The sequence below is a fragment of the Anser anser genome (assembly GCF_964211835.1).
Source record: "Anser anser genome assembly, chromosome: 1".
In the NCBI taxonomy this organism is placed as follows: Eukaryota; Metazoa; Chordata; class Aves; order Anseriformes; family Anatidae; genus Anser; species Anser anser.
In genome coordinates, this window is record NC_139720.1 from 115,808,650 (window position 1) to 115,834,952 (window position 26,303).

Sequence of the window (26,303 nt, forward strand, 5' to 3'; positions counted from 1 at the left end):
AGAACTATCCTGAGGAAATTAATAAATTCCCCTGCCTACTTCTTTGTGAAGTACTGAGGTATCCACCCTCAGTTTCCATAGCTACTCATTGTAAATCAGAAGAGGAGAAAAACAGATGTCATGAAGCACAATTAGTGTATAATTAGTGATTGTATAGGACCATCATTCATTGCTCTTTGGAAAAATCATTTTGCAGCATCAGACATTCAAAATTTGTCAGCAGTTGAGAATATGAAGTCTTCAGATTATTAGAATGAAGAAAAGACATGACATTTATGGCAGAAGAAAATTTCTAATGTATGTCACATGTGAAATCTCAGGGCTTGTCTGACTTTTCATATGCAGACTCAACCTCAGCTAGATGGTGTCAGGAACGAAGATTAGCTTTAAAAATTTAAGAAATCCTTCCCCAAAACTGTTGTATTATCAGTTTCAGTTGCTCCTCCTCCAGAGGTACTTCACTCACAGCAGAGTTTTGCTGGGCCCCAGAATTGCGAACTTCTATGGAGTTATCCCAGCAGATGTATTCACAGAGCCATTATTGGAAAATGAGGTCCTCAGTAGAGTCCCTTAGCTGGTCCCAAGCTCTTTGAGGCTTCAGTGTTGACTGCATGCGTTCTTTGTACTGCAGAAGGTGAATGTAGGGAATCCACCAGGAGCCTGATCTTCCTCTGCTTTTTATCTTAGCCAGAAAACTCCGAAGTGTCCAACAAGTGATATCCAGTTTTGTCCAGTCTCTCCTTTCTCCTTGGTCACCAGCACGTGCCTGGGAAAATTCCCTTTTCTGCAGATACTTTGCCCAAGTAAATTCTTAGGTTGCTTTAGGAGGAACCAGGTGTCAGAACAGCAGCTGAGAATGGGCCCCATGGAATGAGGAGGTGGCTTTGTACACACCAAACACCTAACGTAATGTGGTGTGGATTTACTCCTACTTTCACGTTGAGCTGGCAGCTCCTGTATTCATACCTGCTGGTCCCAGCCCCAGTTTCTTTCTGGATCCTCCAAAACTGGGAAGAAGCTGCGATGCTGAAGAGCCAGAAGTGTTTGTGTTGCATTTTTTTTAGCTCTGTAGAGCCTCTTTGGACATGTAACCTGAACCTGACAGGGTGGAAAATACCTTGGTCTGACAGCCAGCTTGGACATATGGGCCTGTGTAGGTGTGTTAACTCCACCCTTCATGCAGATGTTAAATTTACCTCTATATTTAAACAGCTATGTGTTTCATATCTTAGCCATCTTGAAACCCTGTGGCATGTTTTATGGAATGAATTAGGATAATATATATGTGTATTTGTTGTGGTACTTCTGGATAAAAATATAATGAACAAGTTTCTCATCAATTGTAATCACAACTGTTTACAGCCTACTGATTTAACTACTAGTCTGCAGGTTAGTGAGTGCTTGTTTTCTCTAATTGTCAGAAGAAATTCAAAACATGCTGATTGTGCATTATGATTAAAGAAGACTGGAACAAATTGCTTAATCATAATGACCTGAGCTTTGGATAACTCAGACTCCTAACAAAGGTCCAAGCTTCATAGGAGGCTCTGCTCCTGTATCTTTGTCGTCTGAAGCCTCCAAACCTCAAGCAAACCAGGCAAATTCGTAGATAGAATGGATTTGCTTCTTTATTCCTTACCATAAGTAAAGCAGTGGGTACCCTGGGTCACGCATCAGGGGAACAGCTCTGACACTGTGCAGCTACCAGCCATCTACATGGCTGCGGTACCTTTCCCAGAGGCTGCCAGCTAAATATAACCATGCAGTTGTTAACTGTGACCTCTAATGAGGATGTGACAATCATGAGCCCAGTGTGACAGAAGGGGTATTGTTGAGTTTGGATGTGTTTCACACCCGTAATTTGGATTGAAATGTTTCTCTAAACAACTGTCAAAATGATTTGGTGGCTGCTTTTCAAAGGGTAGACAAATTAGATGTAGTTCTGAAATACCTGGTCAAAACCAAAGGGCAGGATGATGTGGCAGGGAGAACTGACACCTTCCTTATGCATCCAGCCGTGTAAGAAATGTGGGGTATTTTTAAAGTTCTGTGATGTGGGAGCTCTCTTAGGAAACCTGCTCATAGCAACCAGGTTCACCAGGATGTTGAATTATCTTGAAATCACCTCATTTAGCACTGTAGTTTACAGCAAAGACAAAGGAATAGTTTAATGTTGTTAAAATGCCAGTAGTGAAGATGGGCTAGTAGCTGCAGTATCCCAAACTGTGCTACTCTTTACAGTTTTTGGTCGTCACTGCTCTTTAAGTGAAGACCAAACAGATGAACTACAAAGTATGTCCCAAAATCAAACACCTGCTTAAATTAGTGGGAGAAATTCCAAGGTGGGATTCATCAGAAAGTCATATTTACAGGCTAGAGATCTCCACCTGTACCAGGTACCTGAGACCGTTACTGTGGTCAGTGGGGAAAAATGGACACTTCTTCAGAGCTGACCATCTTATCCAGAGGGACAAATACACATTTGGCCAGGTGAATTGTAACCCAAAATACCTATTTTCTCTCCAGTGACAAATGTAGTTAGGCAAGATGCTTAATATCTTCAGTATAGATATCTAAATTGGATCTTGACCCCTATCCCCAGCCCAAAAGGTCTCCAAAGGATGATGGGAGACTCAGCATATCTGCAAAATAAAATTTTGGGTGGAATATTACAGCTGTATATTCTTAAAAATAGCTGTCGGAGAAGTTACCATTGCAATAAAGAAATTTCTTTTGGAAACATTTTGAGTGCTTGGCCACCGCCCATAAATAGAGACCAGCATCAGGAAAACACAGCCTCCTTGCTAAATAGTCAAGAAGCAGTTAATAGGTTCTCACAGAAAAGTTAAAAAATATTTTGAAAACAATGTTTTGAGACTCTGATAAAACAATATTTATCCATTCTGATGAAACAATATTTATCCATTTAATTTAACAGAAAATGGTTACAGTGAAGACAGCATAAGCACATGGGTTATTGTACTTGCAGTCGTGTTTTCAGTTGTTGGTTTTATTCTCCTGGTCATTATTATTGTGGTTGTCGTACGCTGCTGCTGCCTGAAGAAAGGTAAGTGGACCTTCACAATTGGCCTATACATTAAAAAGTATCTTGAATTAGGTATAAATCTACTACTCGTGACAGTCCTTGTGTAGTGCAAAGACCTGTAAGCAGAAATGCAAGCAGACTGATCGTGCTTTTAACCAAGACCTCCTTAAGATGCTCCTTACTCTCACCTTGCTCCTTCTCCTATAACTCGGTCCCAAAGTAGTCTGTGGTACAGTTTTGCTACCCACGTTAACGAGAAGGGCATTTCAGGAGTACGTTAACTTCCAATGACGTATAGTTCCTGTGCCGAGGTTCTCTGTTTAAACTTATCTTCAGGGCTGTGATCCTGATTTCCAATTAATTTGTGAGCTGTTCTGCAGGACTATTGCACAGTCCTGGAAATAAGGAGGAGAGATGCTCCCGTGGTAGCCGGAGCACAGTGCACTCTCGGAGAGGAGCTCTCCAGTAGGTCGCGTTTTATTTTCTAGCATTTTAAATACATTTTTCTTTCCCCCCCCCCAGGATCCACGTACGAAAGCGAAGCAAGGTAAGCTGAATAAGGTGGGAACAGCAGGCTGCCTGCCGCCGGGTCCCGGGCGTTTGCCGGCACGTCCACAGGAGGTCACTGTGAGCCCAGCAGCGGGACCCGGGGCTCCGCGGCACATTGGCAGGCAAATAAATTAATAAAATAAAACAAAACATAACAAAACAAAATAAATAAGATAAAGTAAAACAAAACTAAACAAAATAAAATAAAAATAAACAAAACAAAATAAAAAATGTAATAAGCTGCCCTGCCGGTGAGTGTTGACGCTTAATCAAGTGATTACCAGGCGCGCTTGAATACCAAGCTGTTGGTACGGCGTTGCACAGAGTTGGAAAATGTTAAAAATCGTGAGCTGATGAGTTTGAGTATTAAGGTCCTATCCTTCAGCGGTAGTGCAGCTCTTAACAGCAATGTCAGTGGGCTTACCGGAGTTATTTTTCTAAGCTGCTAGGGAGCGGTGTAAATTCATGCACAGCTTGAGCTTGCGGGGCGTTTATCTCCCTGTCTCTTAATGAGTTTACAAAATGTTACGACACCTTGCCTCTCAATTTGGTAATACCTAGCTTCATTAACGGCCTCTTGTGGGGAAATTTTGTGAAGGTCTGTTGGCAGATTTCCATTTATACACTATTTTTGGACATGAAATAAAATAAAAACAATACTGTTTTCTCCTGAGGAAACAATGCTAATCATACCATGCCATGCCAGTAAGCTTCCATGTGACTTCTTAGTTTATGATGCTTAATCGATCATTTTACCAAGTGCAGCTATATAAATAGGGCAGGGCTACATCAGCAGGGAACGGGAGGTCAAAAGCAAGCGCAACTTACATATTGGTGTTGGTACGAATACAACGCTACAAAGCCTTTTTGCTTCAATTCTGACCTAGTTGTGCCAAAAGCCCTTTGCAAGGGTCAACCCTGCTACGACCAAATCAATTGTACATTCAGGGAGGCATTTACCCAGCCGCAGGGACTGCTTTGGCCAGGTCCGTGCTCTCCCTGGGTCCCTGCCTTGCCAGTGCTGCCCCTGGAGGGTCTGCACACTGCCTTCTTACAGGCAACATGAACAGGCCCAGAGGAGGGCTTAGCATTACTTTTTCCCTATGTCTTTGAATGTGGTCTAGAGCAAATATCATTATATCCTCATGCAAAAATCTTAGTACAGTAAAGCTTCTATTTTCCCATTAACTTGAATCATGAGTTATCATTCCAGCTTCGTAAAAGTTGCTTCCAGCCTGAGAGTTAAGCAAAAGCTAAAGCACATACTTAAGCACTGGGATGAGTCCAGGCTTTATGGATTAGCTGGGACAAGTCAGTGTTGACAGTTGCGCAAAGGCTTAGTGTTTTTTTTTCTTTTTTTTTTTCTTGGGGGAACCTACCGGCAGTAAAAAGAATTATGACTGTCCAGACTGTGGAAGCTATGTTGAGGTAGTAGTGAAGAAATAGTGAGACCAAAGATATATTGTTTTAATTCCTACAACATTTGTTTTTAGCTTGGCTGGTTATTTTTCTGTACCTCCCACAGTTTTTTGTAACTGATTTTGGCTTAGCTACAATGCTGGATTTGTTGAGACCTAAGGATCAGATAAAAATAGACTGAAAACCATCTTGTGGAGGTAGTACTCCTAAACAATTGCTATCTCCTATCAACCATGACAGGTTTCTTAGTGGTATTTAACACGTTTATCTCCTAAAAAAAGCAACCATGTAGTCACAACTGGCTACTCAGACTTCCGTGTGCATCAGAAATACTCATCTGAAGCTCTACAGACCTGTAAAGTGATTCTTACTGAACATAAATAAGTTGATGCAACAGTTTCCACAAGTACAGCTAACCGAGAATATTTCCCTCTTTCCCTACAAGTCCCTGGATCATCATAGTCCTGCCATCAATTTATGCTGGCCACGCTATAAAGCTAGGCAAAGATGGACCTGGGATTATCCCAGAGGGGAATCTGTGGTTAGAACAAATGAATAGTAGCGTTTTTCCTAGCATAAGTTTTGAGTAAAAATGCCCTCTTTTCTCAGCGTGTAGCTCTGCAGGTCACCTCTGCAAGTTCAGAGATGTGTAACTTTAACCAAAGTTCTATCAACTTCCCTGTGACTATGTTCACATGCACAGTAAATTAACTCTGGGGTGTACAGGTGAATCACCTGGGAGCCAAACTGTGTTGATGTGAGCTGGCATGCTTTGTTATTGCAGTTGGGTGGGTTCAGTCAAAAATGATGACTCGCTGTAGGTGGCTTGATTGGTGTTCCCTTATTGGGCCACTGACTATCCGGTCACTCAGAGATAAAAATTAATTTCCTACAAAGCCTGTGATCTGGAACAGAGTCTTCACTCTGAAAAGATTGCCCACTCTGTTTTCCTTCTTGCTGGTAAAGCAGCTGATGGAAACTTTCTATCTAGAACTTCATAAGTAGTATTTATATAGGACAAGATTTGCAGTAGCTAAATATTTGTAAGGCCCAGATGTATTTTGCAGCTATTTTTTTAGAAGTAGGACATATAATATTTTCTCTGTTGCCTACTACCCAGGAGTTCTCATATGATAATGAAGTTCTAATGACAGTATTTTTTTTTCTAGAAAAATTTCAACTACAAAGAAAACAGATGGCCGTGCAGAAAAAAGGCAAAGGAATGGTAGTGAAAATGAGGGATACATTCCAGAGGAACCACAGCACACAGAACGAATCCCTAGTGAGTGAATTACATATTGTCAAGCTGTTTCTCAACACGGGCACACACATTTGGATAACGCATCATGTAATTAAATAACAAGATTCCACAACTACTTGTGAAGGACGTGTTCTCATAAAATTTTGGATCACTGGAGTACAGTCGTTCAAAAGTATTGAGAAAACATTCAAGTTCTTTGGAGCTGAATTTAGTTGTAATTATGTTTTGGTTTGTTTTTAATGACTTTGTTCTTCCAAATACTTTTGAGGGCTAGTACTGGACTACCATGATTGTTGATTTAGGCAACATTTTGCACATGGGACTGAAAAACAAACAAACAAAAAAAAAACAAAAAAAAAGCAACAAAACACAAACCAAACAAACAAAAAAGGAATTAAAAAAGAAAAAAAGAAGAAAGAAAATGAAAAAAAAATAATCCATGGGAAACACAGGAGACATGACAATTGACATTTTGAAGAAGTTCTTTTCATTCGGTTAGCTCCTGGGACTTGTGCTACATCCCTGACTACAGCTGAATCTCTGAAGGTTTTAATGCTAGTTCATTATTATTTTTTTTTGATTTTTTTGTTAATAGCTTTTTCCTGCCCATGCAACTGAAAAATAATAATATTTTTGTTAATTAATTCAATCAGTTATCGGAAGGTCCGTCTGTGCAACATTATTGTCCGAAGTATTCCCTTTGGTAATGATATTTCAGGATAGCATATCACTATCCTCACCTTACTTTCAGAGAGTGTTTCCATATTCTTGGGGAATGATATAGCCATGGGTAAGAGAATGCATCCCTTTGTTGTGCTGAGTAGCATAATGTGTTGTCTCCAGCAGTTATACCATAACAAGACACATAACAGAGGAAGGAGGTCTTTATACATGTCTTTCCTTCCACTCCTTTCCCCTGTCTCTAGCCCAAGTAATTCCATGAAAAAGAGAAGCAATGAAGCCCGGTTTCCAGTCTCACCTGTTGACATGAAAGACTGAATATGTCAAAATTTCTGAGACTGTCCAATAAGTTCAAATGCTATTGAGTTACTGAAGTGGGTGGAGATTCACATCCACGGTGAGCATAAGCAGATATTGTTAATTTCCTTAAGAAACCAGGCTTGCAATTACATTTTATGGCAATGGTTCTTACGAATTTTATTCATCTGTGGTCTCTATAGAATAGTTGCTGCACAGTGACTGCAGAGCCATGACAGGGTAGAACATACAGACAGCTAGAGAGGCAGGGATTGGAAGAAGTCTTATTTTCAAATGGCTTATGTTTTCCACATGAAAACAGTTGAGCAACCATTCTTTACAGTCCTTTTCCTCACATTGCTGACTTCATTAATAAAAATATGCTAGTGAATTATGATTTTCCTGATAAATGACTAAGGCATTATAAATTCTAGTCCTTAAGCACAAAGCCTCTTCAAAAGCAAATGTAAATCTCCACCAAATCTTTACCCACCACTTGCATTTAGAACTGCATTATTATCAAAACGTTTAATCAAACACTTAATGGCATAAAATTATTGTGCGGAGTCTATAATCCAGGCATATACCCTTATCTCTCTAACAAATAAATTGTGAAGAAATAAGTATAGTGGAAAGATTTCAAGAGCATGTGGTATTGTAAAATGTAGCAGGTTCAAAAAATAAAAGGAAAACTAAGATAAACCCAGACAAATTGATTCTGCTGGCTTCTAGATAGGCTTCTTTCATGTTCATTAACTAGTGTTTGGCTGACAATATTAAAGCATATTTAGCTGTATTCCTGAATGGCTTGTGGTTCATACTATAGTGGATACTGAATAACAGTAATTCTGTATATTCTTATTACAGGAATTGTCTCTCCTCCTCCAATGTCTACAAAGTTCATTGTCCGTGATGCAGATTTACAAACCAGTTCTGTACTAAAGGTAATTGTAATGCTGATATCTTGATTTTTTTTTCCACACAGTACGTATTGTACTTTAACCAAACATAGATTTTGGGTGGATGTAGATGTTTAAAAATCAATTACAGCTGTAATTGGATAAGTGGAATGATCCCTTAAGCATTCCTGAATCTTCTGTTTATAATGATGCATGCCTTGTGTTTTAGTCTTGCATTTAGATTGATTTATTAGTAGGTGGGAGGAGGGGGAGAAACAGACACCCCAGGTATTTGGAAGAAATGTCTAATAATGCTTTAGCCACCATCTGGTCTCCCCAGATCCCTGTTACATCTTTCTCCCTACCTCCTAGGCTAAAGATACAGAGTCACAGACTGCTCCTCCTCAGTCTGTCTGCTTTTTCATTTCCACTGCTGCTCATATTTTTCTTCCTCCAAATGTCAGGGAGGCCTTTCTCCCAGCACAGTGGGTAGCCCTGACTAGGACAGACTTGCCATAGGAAAAGGCAGTTGTCTTCTCATCATTCCAAGGATTAAAAAATCACCTTCTCTCTCACCAGTCCACTTGATACCACTAATTAAATCTTCCAGCCTCACCAGACAGAATAACTCTGGCTCAGCTTTTGAGATTTCACCTCTGCATACATTAATGTGGAGGTTTGCTTTGCTCCAGGTGTGTAATAATGCTGGACAGCTGTTATACATGTACTGCTGCAAAAGTAGATGTCTGCAATGTTTTTTTTTCCCCCAGTCACCAGGCTGGACAAGGCGTGGATATGAGATGGAAGCACAGTTGAGTGTGGAGCTTGATGTTTCTTTATAAACAAAATCCAGCGCAGATGCAGTCGATAAATGTGCTTTTTCTCTGGATAATTTAAAGATTGCATTTTCCAATTGCACTTCCACACTGCAGAATTTTCTTCAGTCAGGAACTTTGCACCCATCTAAGAGACCTTTGGTATCTCAGCAGAAAATGGTGGAAGGGGAAGCAAGGAGCTAACACCCAGTCCTCATGTGTTTTCCCCTTTCCACAAGGCTAAAAGCATAAAGAAGCAGGGTTCAGTTTTTATTCCTCTACTTCTTTCATCCTCATCTGCCCCTATTCTGAAGCATGGTGCTAGGCTCTCAGCTTCTTGCACAACAGCAACATGGATCTTAATTTATGCCATACATTTGTAAAATAGATTTAATATCTTCATGATGCTTTTTTTTTTTTTTGCCAATATTCTCTTGGGAAAGTAGCAGTGATGTGGTACCAAGTTCGGCATTCAACACAACGATAACTCGTTTATTTTTGAAGATATGTTTCAACATGTGCAATGCAGAAATCTGTCTTGAGATGACATTGCATATAAATCATAGCAGAGTATGTCTAGTTCTTGCAGCACACAATGAAATTTAGGAAGTACTCAATCGATGATTAAAGCAATGATCACAATAATCACAGTAAAAATAATAGGAATGATAATGATGTATCTGTAGCTGGTAGTTATTATGTTTGACATTAATTACTTGTTAAACAAAATATTATTAATGTGAAGCTGAAAAGCATGCACAACACAGCTGAGGGTTGAAACATGAAACTGAAACACAAAGGTGCAGCCCTCTATGTCAGATGCTAGGTGGGATGGCCTAGGAGGTCCTTTGCAGCCCAGTATCTAGGGAAACTTTGAAATCCATCAGAGGGACACAGCATAGAGTTGAACCATTTCTGTTAAACCACTTGTCCCTGGGCAATGTTTGGTACTAGTCTGCTAAGGTGGCTTCTAGTTGCTTTGGTAACTGCATGCAGATTTTTGAAAGATACCGAGAGATAATTTGCAGGTGAAAATTATTTATATGTTTTAATATGTTGAAGGAATATTTAGCAATCTAAAAATGGCTTGTGAACACAAACTATTTCTCAGTGTGAAAGGGCTTCTCAGAATTTTGTGATGGCACCATCTTGTACATACAGGAGCTGATAAAGGAAATGCAAATATTGTCTGATGAATGTTTACCTAAAACTGTGGATTTACAGTCCATGATTTAGGTTTACAGGATTATATAGAAACATAGTGAAACATTTCGCAGGCAAAATACAGTGTTTTTGTCTTTTACATTCATAACCTTCCCTGATAAATGCAAAAGCTCTCTTTTCTGACAAAGAGGTGAGTTACTGGATGCGTTTTAATAAAGTTCAGTCACCACTGTAGCCAATATATTGCACAATAAACATTGTGGTGCTCCTTCATTATAACACATTTCTCGTCTAGCAGCAGAAATCAGGTGGCAAGCCATTTAACTGTTTGCTGATAAGTTGTGTCTCTTTGTTCCCTTTCCCTATATGGATACTGGAAAAATTCCAAAAGGATTTTTTGGGGATTTTTTTTTTTTTTGATTTTTTAATGAGAAATGGAGGGAGAACCAGGACAAAGAGGGGTTGCTCAGACAATTTTCTGCAGTCAAGGAGGTTTTATAGGGGTGGACTCCAGCAAGCTACCATTCTCTTTCCTGGGTAATCAGGAAAAATGAGCAAACATCTGTGTGGTGCTTCCATGGGGGTCAATAAGAAGTGAAGAACCCAGGTTCTCCCTCAGGAGCAGTGTGGGGAGGGAACAAGGAGCCCAGCTACTGATGGGAAGAGTCACGGAGACCGAAGACCTAAATCTTTGTCTCTCCCTCTCTGGAAGGTGAAGTTAAGATTTTTGTATCTGGCTTCCTTGAAACCTTAGGGGATCAGGATTCACCACAGCAACAAGGCCAGAAAATAGGGCCAAATGGGCAAAATTTGAATGGAATTCAGAATTAAAATTAGAAGAAACTCATAGATGTGGGGACAAGATGGAAAGCAGGGCAATCATGGTGAATGAAGATTTTTCGACTTAGTATTTTGAATGGGCAAGGGCAAACATACTTGCTACACAGTACGTTTCCCCCACCACCAGGAGAAAACTAGGTGGAAAGTTTCAGCTTGTATAAGCTCCACCAGCACAGACTGGAGGCATTAGAAATCTCCCTGGGTCTCTGAGGGTATCAGCTTTAAATTTGATACCTTCTGTTCCATATGTAAAAGGATCCAGTTTTAAACGATTTGAGAGATTAATGGGGACTCAGTATCAAAGATTTTGCTTCCTCAGAAGTCCTTGCCCATTGACCCAGCCTGGTACAAAGCCTGAAACACCTGCTGGGTCTCACAGTAAAAGGTGACAACAGAAATTCATGTAGGTGTAGGCCAATCAAACTCATTGAGTCAGAAACTAAAGCAAAATGTTCACAGAAGATAAATGTTGTCCAGTAATTGCACTGATAAATTCACAACATGAACAAAAGTCATCTCAGGGAAGAGTAATGCGTAAGTGAAGGAGAAGGGAAAAAAAAAAAAGAAAAGAAAAAAAAATGTGCTAGACATTAAAAAAATGAGGAATATCGAACTAAATTATTGTGCTGAGGAAAAAATTACCAGCCACTAGAAGAGGAGGCCAGGAGCATCAGTCAGGGGTGCTGGAAGGTCCTCTTTTTGATTACATTAGCCAAGAAAAGGTCAAATGGAGAGCAGAGTTACCGGCTGCTGCTTAATTGCATATTTTGTTACCGTCAGCAATGGCAGGAGAGCAATCCTTGCTCCCAGTACCAGGGCTGAGCTGCAGGCCAAGTGCCCAGGGGGCTGTTTCATACTCCCTGACCCACTACAGAGAGCTCCTTCCAAAACCCAAGTGCAGTGTGGGGCATCCTTCAGCCCGGCTCCGGCAGATTTTGGGGTAGCCCCATGACCAGCTTAGCCTGAGCAAGGGCCATAGGGCCACCTCAGAGGAATGGTGATGTTGCAAGTCCCACTGCTAGAAAAGGAGCTCTAGGGACTCAGGATCTTGCAGGACTGGACAGTCTCATACACAATAATCATAATTAGTCCATTTAATATGCCATAAATGTCTATGATAAATCAGACCATTTTGTTAAAGGGAGTGCTCGTTTACAGTGGGACAGCCTCACCCCTGCTGTAATTCAGCTGACTTCAGCAGAGCTACCCAAGGCTTGGATTGACCACCACAGCCACACTCTTCAGTCCAGACTGAGTCACTGTTAATGGGGACGGATCTATTTTTCTCCTTAACTACTCCAAATGACACTCTATAAACTGCAAATATTATGTAGTTGTGGTTGTGGTTGTGGTTTTATACCGAGGAGGTAATGAGTGATGGAGTGTAGCTACATTTATTGCGTTGTATATAACTGCTCTGACTCCGTGGATTGTTTGAGAAGAAAAATTAAGCCATCAAAATCAAATTAAAAGACCAATAAAACAGAAATATAAACCAATGACAGCAAATAATTTTACCCTTCCTGGTGAAATGTACTATAGAGTATGTCATGTTATGACATTCATTGGTCAGCATACCTTGATTAAGAGAGTAATAAATATTGATGATACAGATGTGGAAAGGCAGGTGCAGCTTGAAGACTGAAGTATAATTTTTCCCAAGTGTCTGTGGCAGAAGGGGAGGGGTGAAGCTCCATGGGTGGGAACAAATGACAAAGAAGTAAGAAGGAATTGCCAGTTTGTATGTCTGTTGATGGACAGGGAAATGCGCTGAGTGTACTGAGAGCTGACAGGATGGAACTGGTTTGCTATTTGAAGCAATGGTGTATCTAAAATATTTTGAGGGTATCCAGAGTTTTTGGGTGGGTGTTTTCCTGTAAATGAAGTGAATTTAGAAAGAGAATTAAAAACTGAGGGAAGGGGGAAAAATAACCTTCAGAAAGCTGTGCCTCCATGATTTTTTGTTCTAGCAGTTAGCAGAATGTGTGATGCATGCAGACACATTTGGAAGTACTCCTACCACATTAATTTCAGCAATTTGTTCTAATGCAGTTAGACTTGGATTTTTTTGGCTGGCTAATAGCAGGCAAAGCCTTCAGCTTGTCACATATTTCCACAGCGTCAGTGTCTGAGGAGCTGCCATCTGTCAAATCAATTTAGAGATCAGAGCCCTGTTTCATAATGCCAGATGTGTGTTCATCATTCATATGACTGATGTCATATGGGTTGCACAAATGACTACAACATGCTTGCAGTAGCAGAAGTCCTTTCTTCATTGACTGAGGAACAGTATCCAAGACATCACCAAAGGATTCAACCCTGCAATCAGCTGATACGCACACTCATTTTGCCCTCTGATTCACCCATGTATTGCTGGAAGAGCTGAAAGAGATGGAAAGATCTGGGCATCTATTTCCCCAACCAAACCACCAAACTATGCAACACTTTTCCCAGTGTAATAGTTCCTTTATACTAATCCCTATAAAAAGGCAGCCAGGGCAGAATGACAGTCAACAGGCAGGTTTTGAAATGAATCAGAAAATGAAGTTTAGGTCAGTGAACCAGCAGCCCCAATTTCAGCAGAGTTATACGTAATTAACTGCAACCTCAGTAAGGCTATGCTACTTCAGAGAAAGCTCCACAGAAAATGGGACAGTAGCCATCATGAACTGATTGGAATTCATGAAATTCTTCATTAATTGATATCACAGCACAGTGAGAATAAAATGTAAGTAACACAGAGCATTTGCTCTAAAGCAGGTAACAATGGAAGATGGAGCAGGGCAGAGAGGAACTTGGTCCATTGTGGGCACAGTCCCCACCCCAGCAGCAAATTTGCTGCTCGGTTCCTTCTTTGGTGGAGAGGAGAAGTGGCACGACAAGGTAGGGACTGGAAGGCTCAGCTTTGCAGATGAGATTTTTAAGGCAAAAGAGGAATACAGGGGTTACATTTTCCCAAGTGCTATCAGATAGGGAAGAATAGTGCAGTTTAGACCCAGCTGGTGCAAGTCCTCAGCCTGTCTCCTTTTCATAAGCACACACAAAACAGCATCTTCTGTAGTATGGCCTCCTAGTGGCCATAAACACTGCCTCTTTCATTGGCATTATCTGATGGCCTTCCTGGTTAGTGTCTTTTTCTTCCTTCTGTAAATCTGGGTGCAAGAATATTTTTGTGCAACAAGTTCTTGGAAGTGTTCCCACCCCCATATTTTGTGAAATATAGGATTCAAATAATTACCTATGCCAGGAATTTTCAGAGACAGCATTCAGTGAGACGTTCTTGGACTCCCTCTGCAATTTTCCAGTTATTCTGTATGCGAACTAGTTCAGTATACTTTATACTCAAAGGACAATGTAGAGTATCTGGGAATGCTTGCTTTCCACAAATATAGCACTTGCCTTCAGCTTTTTCCAGCTGTTCTTTTTTCGTTGTTCTACTCGTTAATTTTTCTGAAGGAGCGGTGGCAGAGAGCATCTCGAAACCTCTGCCCTAGTGAGAATGCCAGCCTTAACAGACCTGTCACTGAAGGACCAGGAAATGCCAAATAACTGTTCTGCAATAAACAGAGCAAATCGCATCATATATTAATCTCCTGGGTAACACAGACCAGAGGAAACTTCTCATGTGCTCTGGAAATGAATGAGTGATGTCTCTGTTGAGCACCACTAAGGTCTTTGGGCTATCGCTGAACTATAAGAAATTAAGAGCAGCAGAGAGATCTTGGAAAAGGTCTTTTGAGCAGAGACAGACAATCCTGTTACTTCCCAGAGCACCGCTCCTCTCTGCTGAAATAAACAGTAAAGGAGGGTAAATTTGGAAAACAGCAGCATGTTCTTGCAACAAAAAAAAGAGGGGGGAGGGCAGCGAACAGAGTTGTGTTTAGAACAGAAGGCATCTGTCTTATGAAATGTTTCTAGGATAGTTATATTTATCCCATGGTTTTCCTTGAGGTGCTGGGACTCATTAAATACCAGAGAAATGTTGTCCACATTTGTTATCTAACATTTTCCTCTATGGCTTATTCAATAATGTAGAGGTACCAAATACATTATTAATGATGTTTCATGCTGGAAGAACACCAAGGCAATACAGGCTGTACATGATTAATGATTGAGAAACAAACTATATGAAGTTTGGTCAATAGTTGGGAACCAGCGTAGGCTTGATAAAAATTTCGGCTGGGAAGAAAAGCGAAATTTCCATTAATGCCCAAGGGACTGAGACCAGGTGGGAAAATGCAAGGAACAGTAGCCAGCAGCAGAAGCATGTAAGTAACTGGGACTGGAAATCCACAGCATTGATTTCAAATGAGGACAGCGTTTTCAAAACTGCCGAGCTGATCTCACTGGGGTCAGCTTGAAAACACTGCCGTTGGTGGAAGCAAAATGATGCTAGTCATGGGAACTTTAAAAAAGCCAGCCTTGGATAAACATGGAGATGTTGAGAATGTTCTTTCAGGTGCATGAAATATTGGCATGGTTATTGTTGCAATTTCCAGTGTATTAGGAAAGCAATGTCAGATGTTGAGCTTTTATTACAGCTTATGGGTTAGTTTCTTTAAGAAACCTGGAGGGGAAATGCCCAACACCACCTTCTGCTTGGAATAATAAAGACTGCAGAGCACACAAGTTCTTAGATAGCATAAGACCAATTAATGAATTCCCAAAACTGCCACTGGTGCGTTGCACGTGAGAGTTATATAAGTATTTTTTTTTTTGGTTTTGTTCTGCCGTTCCTCCTTTTCTTTGTATTTAGATGTTGAGTGGGTTGCTGATGATAGATTTAATTTTGTCATAATGCTTTGGGGTGAGGGGTGGCAGGTAACCTCCTGAGGACCCTTGTGGGACTGCTTTTCTAGGATTTATTTTAGTTCTATAACTGCTTTTATTCTGTCCTAGGGGCAACCTCAAAGACGTAATGATCATCCAGTCAGCCCAAAGAAAATTAGAAACGTGACACATGTTTAGAATGGACTTCTGGAAATTCCTCTGTCAGCTGCATTTTATACATTTGGATGGCTTCCTGTGACCAAGAAAGGTCACCACCAGTTCTCTCAATTTATAGATTATTTTTGTGTTTATTTATCATGTAATGAAATAAAATTGCAACCTCTGCAATGTAGCATATGATAGCTCAGCAAAATAATGGACACAAATGGCAGCCTTAAATTCAGAGACAATGAGTTTGATGGGACTCTACAACAACAAGAATCTGGTTTGGAACTCGAAGGAATCACCAAAACTCCTATCAGACAGAAATATCAGGTTATCCACAGCAAGTTCAAGGACTGGAACTGTTAGTGATTGATTAGCTCAGAAGAATACTGGTTAATAAACTATCTATTGCTTTTTTAAAATTTACATACAGCTGATCATCTCAACCTCATAGATCAACCGCATTTTTCAGTTCCTGTTCTGTAATAAAACCAAGGGAAGTTTTCATCAGGGCTGTTTCAAAATTTCTAACAAAAATATCTGTGGATCAGAAGTGATTTTTTTTACTAAATGAATACATTCTTTTGTTAAAGGTATTTGTCTTAAAAATGTTGTTCCAGTGTTAATTAAAAAGCAATTACCCATATGCCAAAAATCCTGTTTTGACTGAAAGGCAAAAATCTTGAGCTGAAAAATATGGATCTGAAAATCCTGATTTTTAAGAGTTGCTGCTTAATGCTTTATGTCTCTGTTCTACTTGTGGGCTGAGTTTGGCAGCCAAATGATGTGGGTCGCAACAAAGGGTGGCTGTTCCCAATCTAAAAACGATGGTTTCATTAAAAAAATGCTTAAACATATCAGTTTTTATTTTATTTTATTTTTTTTTAACGCAAAGACAAACTTCTTTCAGAAAAACAAGTTCTTTTCCAGTGTGCTCATCCTTCTACCCACTCAAGGCATTCTGAATTATTCAGCGTTTTGCATGCTAATCTTTTGTATGAACCAATGCAGGTGCTCTTTGAATGCCAAAAGAAGTTGCTGCATCTCAGTGATAATCTGTGTAATGAAAATAAGATATTTGAAACCTAATCTCAGGAAAAAAAAAATGTTATTTTGCATGTTTAGCATTTAGGATCTCATTAAATTGTGACGGATTTTGCACTGCTAGTCACATTTTCATTCAGTCTGTCAGAACAAGCACTGGGACTAATTCATCATCTGCCATGTGCAATTGTATCAAAAGCTCTTTCAGATTCTGTCCATCTCCACTGTTTCTGTCTTGTTTGGTTAAGGAGGAGCTTTGAAATGTATTCCCTTTGAATGTAATTGTACCAAAAACATGTTATGTAAATAACTATAGTGTTTTACAGAGAAAATATAAGTAATTTACACTGTGAAATGTGTCTTTTTTTTTTTTTTTCTGAAATAACCATGCATTGAGAGAAAGCTCTGTCATATTCTGGTACGAGTATTGGTATTGCTGACAACTCCTAGTTGCTCTTGCAGCTCAATGTAGCCTAAAAAAACAACAAAAATCCGCTTTATTACAGAAATACCCGTTGCACAAGACAGACGGGCCAAGGGTAACACCAGCCTGTGACCTGGGGGTAAAAGCCATAGACCTTTGGCTTTCTGTGCACATGCATGGTTAGCAAGCCTCCTCTCATCAGAAGAGTAACTGTGCAGTACAGAAATGAAAACTGGATGGAAGCAGTTGTTTTCCTCCAGAAAGTGTTCATTCATTAGAATGCATTTTGAAAAGGAATCAAAATAGAGTGTGTTGCTTATCTCAGAGTCCTTGTTTTCAGGCTTAGCTTTGATATTGTTTGGTGCCACATTAACGTAGCCAACCTTGAACTGAAGACAATTTTTTCTCCATTTAATCTGTATCCTTCCACATTAGTCAAAAAATGGTTGCGTTGAGGACAGCAGCAAGAGGACACATGCTGTGAGCCAAAAGAGGGACTCCTGTGTCAATACCATGGTGCCGTCCATGCTGGCAAGTCCTCATGGAGACCTCCACGCTGTGCTACCTGGTACTTGCGGCTCCTTGGAGGACACCAGCAGTGCTTCCCGAATCATTTCTTTGGCTGTGGTTGGGCCAAAGCACCTCCCAGCACTGCTGTCGAATGAACGAGCCAATGTCAGATCCCTCATCTGGGAATTGTGTGGGAGACCCTTCCCCGCCGACAGCTCCGAGCTGTCGCAGTCAGATGTCCAGGGCCCTCCAGCAGTGCACCTTGCTCCAGAGTGCCACTTTTGCCCTGGGGACCACTTGCCAGCAGATGATTGCCAGTGGATAACACATGGCATCTACAGGAACTACACCTCACTGACTGCACACCTCGATGACTATGGCAAGTGGGTGTTTTTTTTTTTTTTTTTTCACCTATAGGTACAACAACCATGGAAACATGCCTGATAAACAGAGTCTGGAGCAGTTTTCCTTCCTGCGAGCTACAAGAAAGCATCCCACACAGCTATGGTATACTCTTAACAGAATTAGCATGAGGTTAAAAATTCTTATAGTGTCCTTGAAATTTATAGTTGGAAGGTTCCAGCATTTGTATGCTTCCAGATTTGTTTTCCTCAGGCATGCTATACAGCCTGTATATCATCTCCAGTACTAGCTGTTAGTTATGTTTGCAAATAGAGCTCTACAAACAACAATACATAAAATACAGAGACAATTTTTAGCACTCGGGGAATATAAAATATGCAGGCACTTTCAGAAGACAGAGTAGGCTAAAAATATTGAATTTCAGGCACTTTATGGAGACACCAATCTTTTGAACACATGCATCTAGATTTATAATTATGACTTGGGGGACATTTTAGTAATCTAGAAGTACCTAGTTTTTTACTGCTCACAGACTGTGTGCACAGTTTGATCGTACACAACCCTTCCACGTTCCCTTACAAAATGTTCTGATTTGAATTCCACTTGTGTGTACGATGAAAAAACGCATCAGAGACATCCAGCATTTCATTCTGCAGCAAGGTTTCCTAAAGTTGTCCCTCCGGTTTTATATTTCACAGAGAATTCAGGCTACCTGAAGAGAAAGCCACTTAAAAATAACACTGGCTCCATGTGAAGGTTTCTTTTTACAATGAAAAAGCACCTCATGTGGGGTGAGCACAATCAACAGATGCACTCTTAGGAAAGGGTACGCACAATATTGACCAAACACTTGGTTTCTTACTGGTCTGATTGAACAGAGCTACTATTTTTGATATTTGTTTGGCAGTATATATAATACGTGCTGTTGCAAACCTACAATAGACCACTCTCAGTCAAGTGTACCTGGGCATCCCAGGTGGATACTCCTTGCTTACCAGACAACCAGCCTGGCTATCTCTTTCCTCACAAGGATGGACATCATCAGGAAGGACACAGTTTCTTACAAGCTCCCCTGAAACCAGAGTATGGTCCCCTCAAAGTGTTGCAGATAACTCATCTTATTCCCCTGCCCATCCCAAGTGGGGCCCACCTCGTTAACTCTCCCTCCCTGAATTTCTCTAAATCCCACACCTGCGTTCCCAGAAATACAATAAAATTAATCCAGTGGCCTCATTGTGCCTGTGTAAGTAAAACTAAGCAATCTGTATGCTCCAGAATGGTCTCTCATGGCCAACCTGTAACTGAAAGATTACCCTAGCTGCCAATAGGGGAACACTTCCCACAAAACATCTTTGGTATTTTAGTGCTCTTTTTCAGATCAGTCTCCAAAAGTCTGTGCAACAGAAGAGGCTGAGCAGAGAAATTCGTAGAGCCCCTTGACACGAAGGCGCACGCTCTCAGTAGATGTGACTGTCATGATTATACTCTCCTCCTACTCACCACGATCCGCTCTTGTTCCCCAGGCTGTGAACTAGCTGTCTCTTCCCCCCCTAGGTGATAAGTAGCTTTCTTTAACTTTCTAAACTTTCTCTGTCTCTCACTTTCCTCCCTCTTTACCATGCTTTTTTTTTTTTTTTCCTCCACAGCTACTGAATACCTTTTCTTTAAACAAAGGGCTAATTGATACATATCTAATTAACATCTGAGCATTTGTTCTCAGCTTGTATTTAGCTTCGCAAATTGCTGCTTCTATTTCAGACCTAAGGAAGGGCTTGCATGTCAGAAAGCTTGTCTACTATTTTCAACGATGCCAGCTGATCCAATAAAACACACAACCTCTACCTGCATGCTCTGTCCTGCCTATGCACAGATGCTGATGCCCGCGTATTTCAGTCATTGCACCCACTGGGATGTCAGGAGGACACTATGCAAATTTAAACTGACCTTCCTAAATTGCTGTCGGGAAAAAGTGGAGAGGTAACTGAGGGGATTTCCACTGTGACAGTAAAAGGCAGCCAGTCACTGATTTCTTAAATTCACCAAGGTGATGGAAAAGGCAGAGAGCATAAAAAAACTTGAGCTGGCTTCCCACATACTCAGCCCCTCCAATCCCAAGATATTTAGATTAACCAATGTAACCGATTAGATTAACCAGATGTAACCAATTAGAGAAAGAAGATGGTAAAATTAACCCAACATGGAAGCGAAAGCTTGTCAATAAAGAGGAAATAAAACAACATGTTATTGGTGGCGTGATGACAAGGAGGTGCAGGTTGCTAACAACTCCTTTACATGATCCTAGAAATCGCTGATGGTTTATACTAGATTAGCACAGCTATTTATTTAAACAAGCATGGATATTTGCTGGCTAAAAGGCTATACAATAGGTTATTCCTTCTCAGCTCAGAGTGAATTTCAGTGTTCTCTCTCATATCAGAACTCATGTCACACAGATGCTATTTATGCTGCTTATTTGCTACTGTGGTATGATCACTCCCTCAAATGAGGGCTTACACTAAGTGCTTTTTCTCAAATAACGTTCCAGCAAAACGCTCTGTTTGTTTTTGTTTTGGGGAAAGAATGCCAAAATCCAGGGAAAACAATATTGAGATGTTTTGACTCGAGAAGCCAGCCAGAGCCATCTTTGCTCTGCCCCCATCTCATTAGCTTCTCGGCACAAAACGCCCAGGGGCTGCTCTGACCTCGGATCGGCTCAGCTGTGCTATCGATCCCCTTCATCCCAGTGACGTCCCAGCTGGATACGGCTGCTGCGGTCTCAGCTCCACCAGCTTGGGCCACGTGCTCCCACTCCCTGGGTCCCTCTGCTGCACACACCAGTGTTGCTACCACTCATTTTAGACCTAGTGTGCAAGGGCAAAGGGAGACTTGGGAGTCAGACCTCCTGCCCCGCGGCTGGCAGGCTCTCAGAGATAGTGTCAGGCTGCATTTTTATTTCCCAGGTCAGCAGGAATTCCCAAGGGGCGTTGAGCTGCCAGGTGTTGGGGCAGCTTCATATCGCTCTTCAGAGACACAGGGCATCATTTAGATGTTTCCCGACTGTCCTTCCAAACAGCAGGCAATGGATTTCCCTTGATGAGGCAACACATCTACTTGGTTTTACCACAAAGCTATACAATTTGATAAAAGAGCCCCATGCCCCCATGGGTTTGTCTCAGCACTTCTCTTGCATGTTGCAGTGTTGATGCTGAAGCCAGTAACCACCATGAAGATGGCTAGTAGACAGCAAGAGTGGCGGGGCAGCAGCTTCTGCTGGAAAATTAGCCTGATGGATTCTCCAAGCTGGGCAGCCGCCTGCTTCATCACACAGCATGGGAGCACAAATAGTCTGCCACGTGCTCATGGAGGGAAGGATGAGACAAGCCATTTGTCTTTATTAATCTGTGCTCTCTGAGCAACCTGTGTGTATCAGTGCAGCCCCTCACTCCTGTCACGCCGGGGTGCTGCCCTTAAACAGATGTCTGATGAAAATTGCTCATGTCCAGAAATCTCTCCCGTGCAATGCTCTCCTGCTGAGCAGCTATGGCTGTCACCTCTGAGTGACCCACATGTGAACTGTGCCACTGCAAATGTTTCATTTCCCTCAAGAAAGGTTTCCTCTTTCCTCTTGTTTGCAGATGTTTCTTCTCTCCCCCTCTGCCCTCAGTTTGCTGTCACCTCTCCTGGCGCCATGTGTTTAACCAGGAGCCCCGGGCCTGCTCAGCCGGCTGTGAAGCACTGCAGGAGCCACACGGCACCGTGGAAATACCAAGGAAGGACATCTATATTTCTTTACCCTCAGTGGCCAGACTGCTGACAAGTTTTGCCCTGCATTGCAGATGCTCCTCAATTACTGCAATGAACCCCGCTACCAATAATTAATGAAGACTTTCTAATGCATGTTGGGAAGATCATCCAACAAACTCGGGGAGGTTTCCTTTCATCTCTTGCTACGCTCAGCAGCTTCACAGCTAATAAGTTACAAAGCCTTAGCTTCCTTAATTTCAACAGCTAATTCCTTTTAACAGAGCAGAGGTAGACACAATTAAAGCCAGACGATTATGAAGCCGGTGATGTTGCCCTGAAATGGAAGCTGTAAGAAGAGCCATGAGCTACGGTTACTGACAGCGCATGACTAAAGTCACTCTGCTCCTAGTTGTTAATTTTGCTGTTGGCTAAGATTTGCTTAGCAGACACCTATGTCCTTTGTGCCCTTTGTAGCTGCTTAATGGCCAAAGCTGACAGTGGGCAAGCGAGTGACAGCGCACGCCGCCTCGTATTTTCTGTATGTTTAGTCTTCCAGGGGAGCACTGCTCCCAGACATGCTCATGCGTCATTGACCATCTTAACTCGAAACACCGACTCAATAGCCTATAATTGCAACTATTTGCATGCAAGCGCTAGACTGTAGCTACGCTATTTTTTTTTCCTACTGTAGATGCACAGTGCAGAGTATTCAGCTCGCACTGCCTGAGCTGATGTTATGCTGGAGACCGCATAGGTAAGAGTTCATTGAACTCGCTTTGCTCCTGTTGCCGTGTTTTCTGCTTCACAAAATGTTGTCAAATGAATAAAATTGCTAGCACAGGGTTGCTGGCTTTTTTCCTGTGAAGGAGAAAGAGGACTTTATGAAGGCGTAGTGATCTTACAAAAAGGTCAATTGGCATAATCAACAATTTAAGGTTACATCTATTATCATGCTTTCAATTTCATTACCCCAATTAATGATTCCTCCCTCTGGGTTAGAACTGGCATTTCAGTGCACAGAGCACAGCGATTCTCATCAGTCAGGTACATTTTTGAATGTACTTTATGGCCAAGATAATTTATAATATGAAAACTCAAAAGGACATAATGGTTACTTTGTTCTCTAGGCATCAGTCATGCACTTCTGTGAATTAGAAATGCATAAACTGGAACAAGGGGAATAAACATCTAATATGGAAATGGGCTCGACTTGGGATGTTTACGTACTTGCCCATCTTTTTGCATTATATTAACTGAAACAAATAAGAAACATTCTGCCCAAGCTTTTAGTGACAGTCCAAAATAGTTCCCCCTCTTTTGCAGCACGGAGGGAGGAAAGTGAGCAAGGAAGGGGAGGGAAAAGCACATTTCAGCAGCAGAAAGCAGAAAGAAGCTGACTGTCATGTCTTTGCTGTTGCAAATCAAACCTCGTTCATTTGAAACCATTTTGTTCAGACACTACACCGAAGATCCTCTGGAGTGACTGGGCCAAGATACCAGTGTGTTCTGCTAACAACTCTCCCAAGAGTCAGTCATGCAGGACTTGCTTTCTAGCTTTATACTAATCATAATTGCCTTTTCCCATTGAACCCCATATATTGCTGATATGCTGTCCATAGGGCAGTGATAGCATTTTCTCACTGCTTTCTAATACAGAATTTAAATGTGGTCTGAGCAGATAAGTAGCAAACTGTTTATGGATGCAGAACAGAGAGCTCAATTAACCATCCTGCTTAATGAGGTACTAGTGGGTATCACCCAAGAGCTCGAGGATATGTATAAAGTATGCTTTCACCTGCCTCTCACTCCTTGTCCTGATCAGTGCCTCGCCACGCTGAGCTCTCAGGAATGAACAACAACAACAAACCCCATTGGGAAGTGAGGCTTCAGGATTCATTAAAGACACTGAGTCAAACCACAGGCTAGGCAGGAGCAGCAGAGTTTTCTCACTGCACCCAGGACTGATATTTGGCAGCCTTTGCCCTCAGGGCCTGGGCTGGGAGGTTTCCTGCCTCCCATACAGCTCGGGCATGGGTCAAAGCCCTAGAAGTGCTGTGGCCTCCAGGGATACACTGAGGGGCACTTCTATGAAACCCTTTGAAACAAGAAGCAAGGTAGGTTTCTGCTCACCAAAATGGCAACGCCCTCTGTAAAAGCAGTTAGCAAGTTTTTGGCCTTCCCTGGATAAGAGATATGTTATTTAATATCTTTCCTCAATATCAGGTGAGCTGTACAGTTGCATAATGTCATTAAAGTTTCAGCTTCTGAAGCTTCAAATACAAACAGATGATAAACTAAATATTTAAGAGAACCTGGGTTTAGATTTCACTGACCTTCAGAAACTCCTAGTAATTTCTATAAACTGATTTACTAATTATTCATAAAAACAAAATGCCTGAAAAGAATGTAAATACAGGACTATTACTGAATTTTACAGCTGGGAAAAGAGTTAGTCTGCATGTTAGTACCCTGCCACTCTGCCAAGTCCACTGAAGAACCTAACCTGCTTCTAATTGTCTTAAAACAACTTATTATTATTATTATTGCCTGGTAATATAGGATGTAGGGGGCACTGGGCTTTTGTTTTTGTCAAATCATAGTGTCCCAGGGTTAATGCCAGACCCTTCTATACTTCATCGCACTACAGCCGCCCAGGGACGAACTACAGGAGAACGCATTAAATCTAAGGGTGCTTTTTTTCCTAGTGCTAAGTAACACGAGGCAGCTATTTTTAATTTCTGTGCAGCAGCAAGTGTTGAACAAGCTACATGTGACCTAGCTTGCATTTTTATGAGGGAGGATAAGAAACAAAGTTTGTAGAAACTGCACAGTGCCAGTTACCCAGACCATGAGGCTGGAATTGGCGGATCCCATGACTTGGCCTTCTTCTCACCCTCTCCCATTGCCATTTGTAGAAGTTTTTCATCTTTTTGGGGAAGGGTTTCTGTCTGGCTCCTAAGGGAACAGCCACAATAGCTGAGAAAAAAGCTTGAGTGCTTTTTTTTCCCTCAGCCAACTAGAAAGTTAAAGGAGGGGGAGAGAGAGCAAAAGAGAGATGCTCTGCTGGGACACAAATCAAGGCGATCACTGGTGTCCTGAAATTCCTGGAGGGAAACTTGTCCTCTCATGGTCTGTGGAGAGATCCCCAAGGGCTCAGCCCTCCAAGCTTGCCATTGTTCTTTCTTCTGTGCTTTGGAAATGCTGCCGAGGGAAACTCTGTGCTGAATAAAATGGCACTGTGGTGAGTCAGGACAGAGAACCACGTCTCTTTTGTGTTCACGGATCTATTTTAGAGTTATGTTGACCTTTACAAGAACCTCTACTTAATAACACCTCAATTAGAGATACTGGGTCAGAGAGAGAGCGCTTTCTAGGAGGTGTGGAAGGTAGACAAGGCCCTCTGAAAAGTCATCAGCCATTCAATTGAAATGTCACCACTAGCCCATAGGAAATGGCTGAACAAGGCATTATTATTGATAACAGGGACATTATAGAAGAAAGATGAAGGAAACAGATCTAAGCATTTATTCTCTTTTAAAAGTGAGACGCTTTTGCTGAGAAGTCATTCATTCCCATTAGTTTGCTGTTAGTTCCTTTTATTTCCATCTCTATTTTAACATTTCTAAGGAAAACTAAACCAAACCCAAATAATTTCATTTAAAAAGACTGTCAAATGAGCCACATCTGCTCGTCTGGTTACTCATACTGGTAGCTCATCAGAGCTACTCATCTGGTTAGGTCTTTAGATGCTGAACACGCATAGCTGTTTTCTTCTCTCAGATTTTGTCTTCTTTCCCTTCCCTCCCTCATACTCCTCTCAGCAAACTAACCATTGCCATAAGGAGAGATTTAACTCAGTGACACGGAACGGGCTATGTTAAAGTGCTTGTTTTTGTATCTCTGAGTATGCCCGTTCTAAATGGATATTTCTAGAAGCCAGTGCAATTTATCTTGGTCTGTTGTCGCACTTCACAGCTCAGAAATCAAAAAGTGCTGATCCTACTTTTTCTTTGACCAGCTCCCTTTCTGAATGGTAACTAAATATTCTTACTTTGATAAGTGGAACAGATCCTATTTCATGAATAAGCTGAAGGTACGAAATAGGCCTAAGAGAGACCTCTTGGATAATCGAGTCCGTATTAGTTGTGGATCCCTGGAGGTGTTCAAGGCCAGGCTGGATGGGGCTTTGAGCAGCCTGGTTTGGTGGGAGGTGTCCCTGCCCATGGCAGGGGCTGGAACCAGGTGGTCCTTAAGGTCCCTTCCAACCCAAACCATGCTATGAAATTATCCAGCTTCCTACCTCCAGCCAACC

At 41.4% G+C, this 26,303-nt stretch overlaps 1 protein-coding gene across 4 annotated transcripts in view; it reads left to right on the plus strand.

The window, feature by feature from the left end:
• IGSF5 (immunoglobulin superfamily member 5) overlaps positions 1 to 17,305 on the plus strand; it is a 30,056-nt gene extending 12,751 nt beyond the window's left edge. For 3 of the 4 annotated variants that reach the window (XM_083828861.1, XM_083828864.1, XM_083828862.1), the window contains 5 exons: positions 2,939 to 3,067; positions 3,569 to 3,593; positions 6,184 to 6,296; positions 8,121 to 8,197; positions 15,871 to 17,305. In XM_083828861.1, the coding sequence (XP_083684987.1) occupies positions 2,939 to 3,067; positions 3,569 to 3,593; positions 6,184 to 6,296; positions 8,121 to 8,197; positions 15,871 to 15,939 (413 nt within the window). In that variant the 3' untranslated portion in view covers positions 15,940 to 17,305. The remainder of the gene's footprint in view (positions 1 to 2,938; positions 3,068 to 3,568; positions 3,594 to 6,183; positions 6,297 to 8,120; positions 8,198 to 15,870) is intronic. The other variant, XM_083828863.1, reaches the window with a different exon arrangement.
• The last annotated feature ends 8,998 nt before the right edge of the window (positions 17,306 to 26,303 follow it).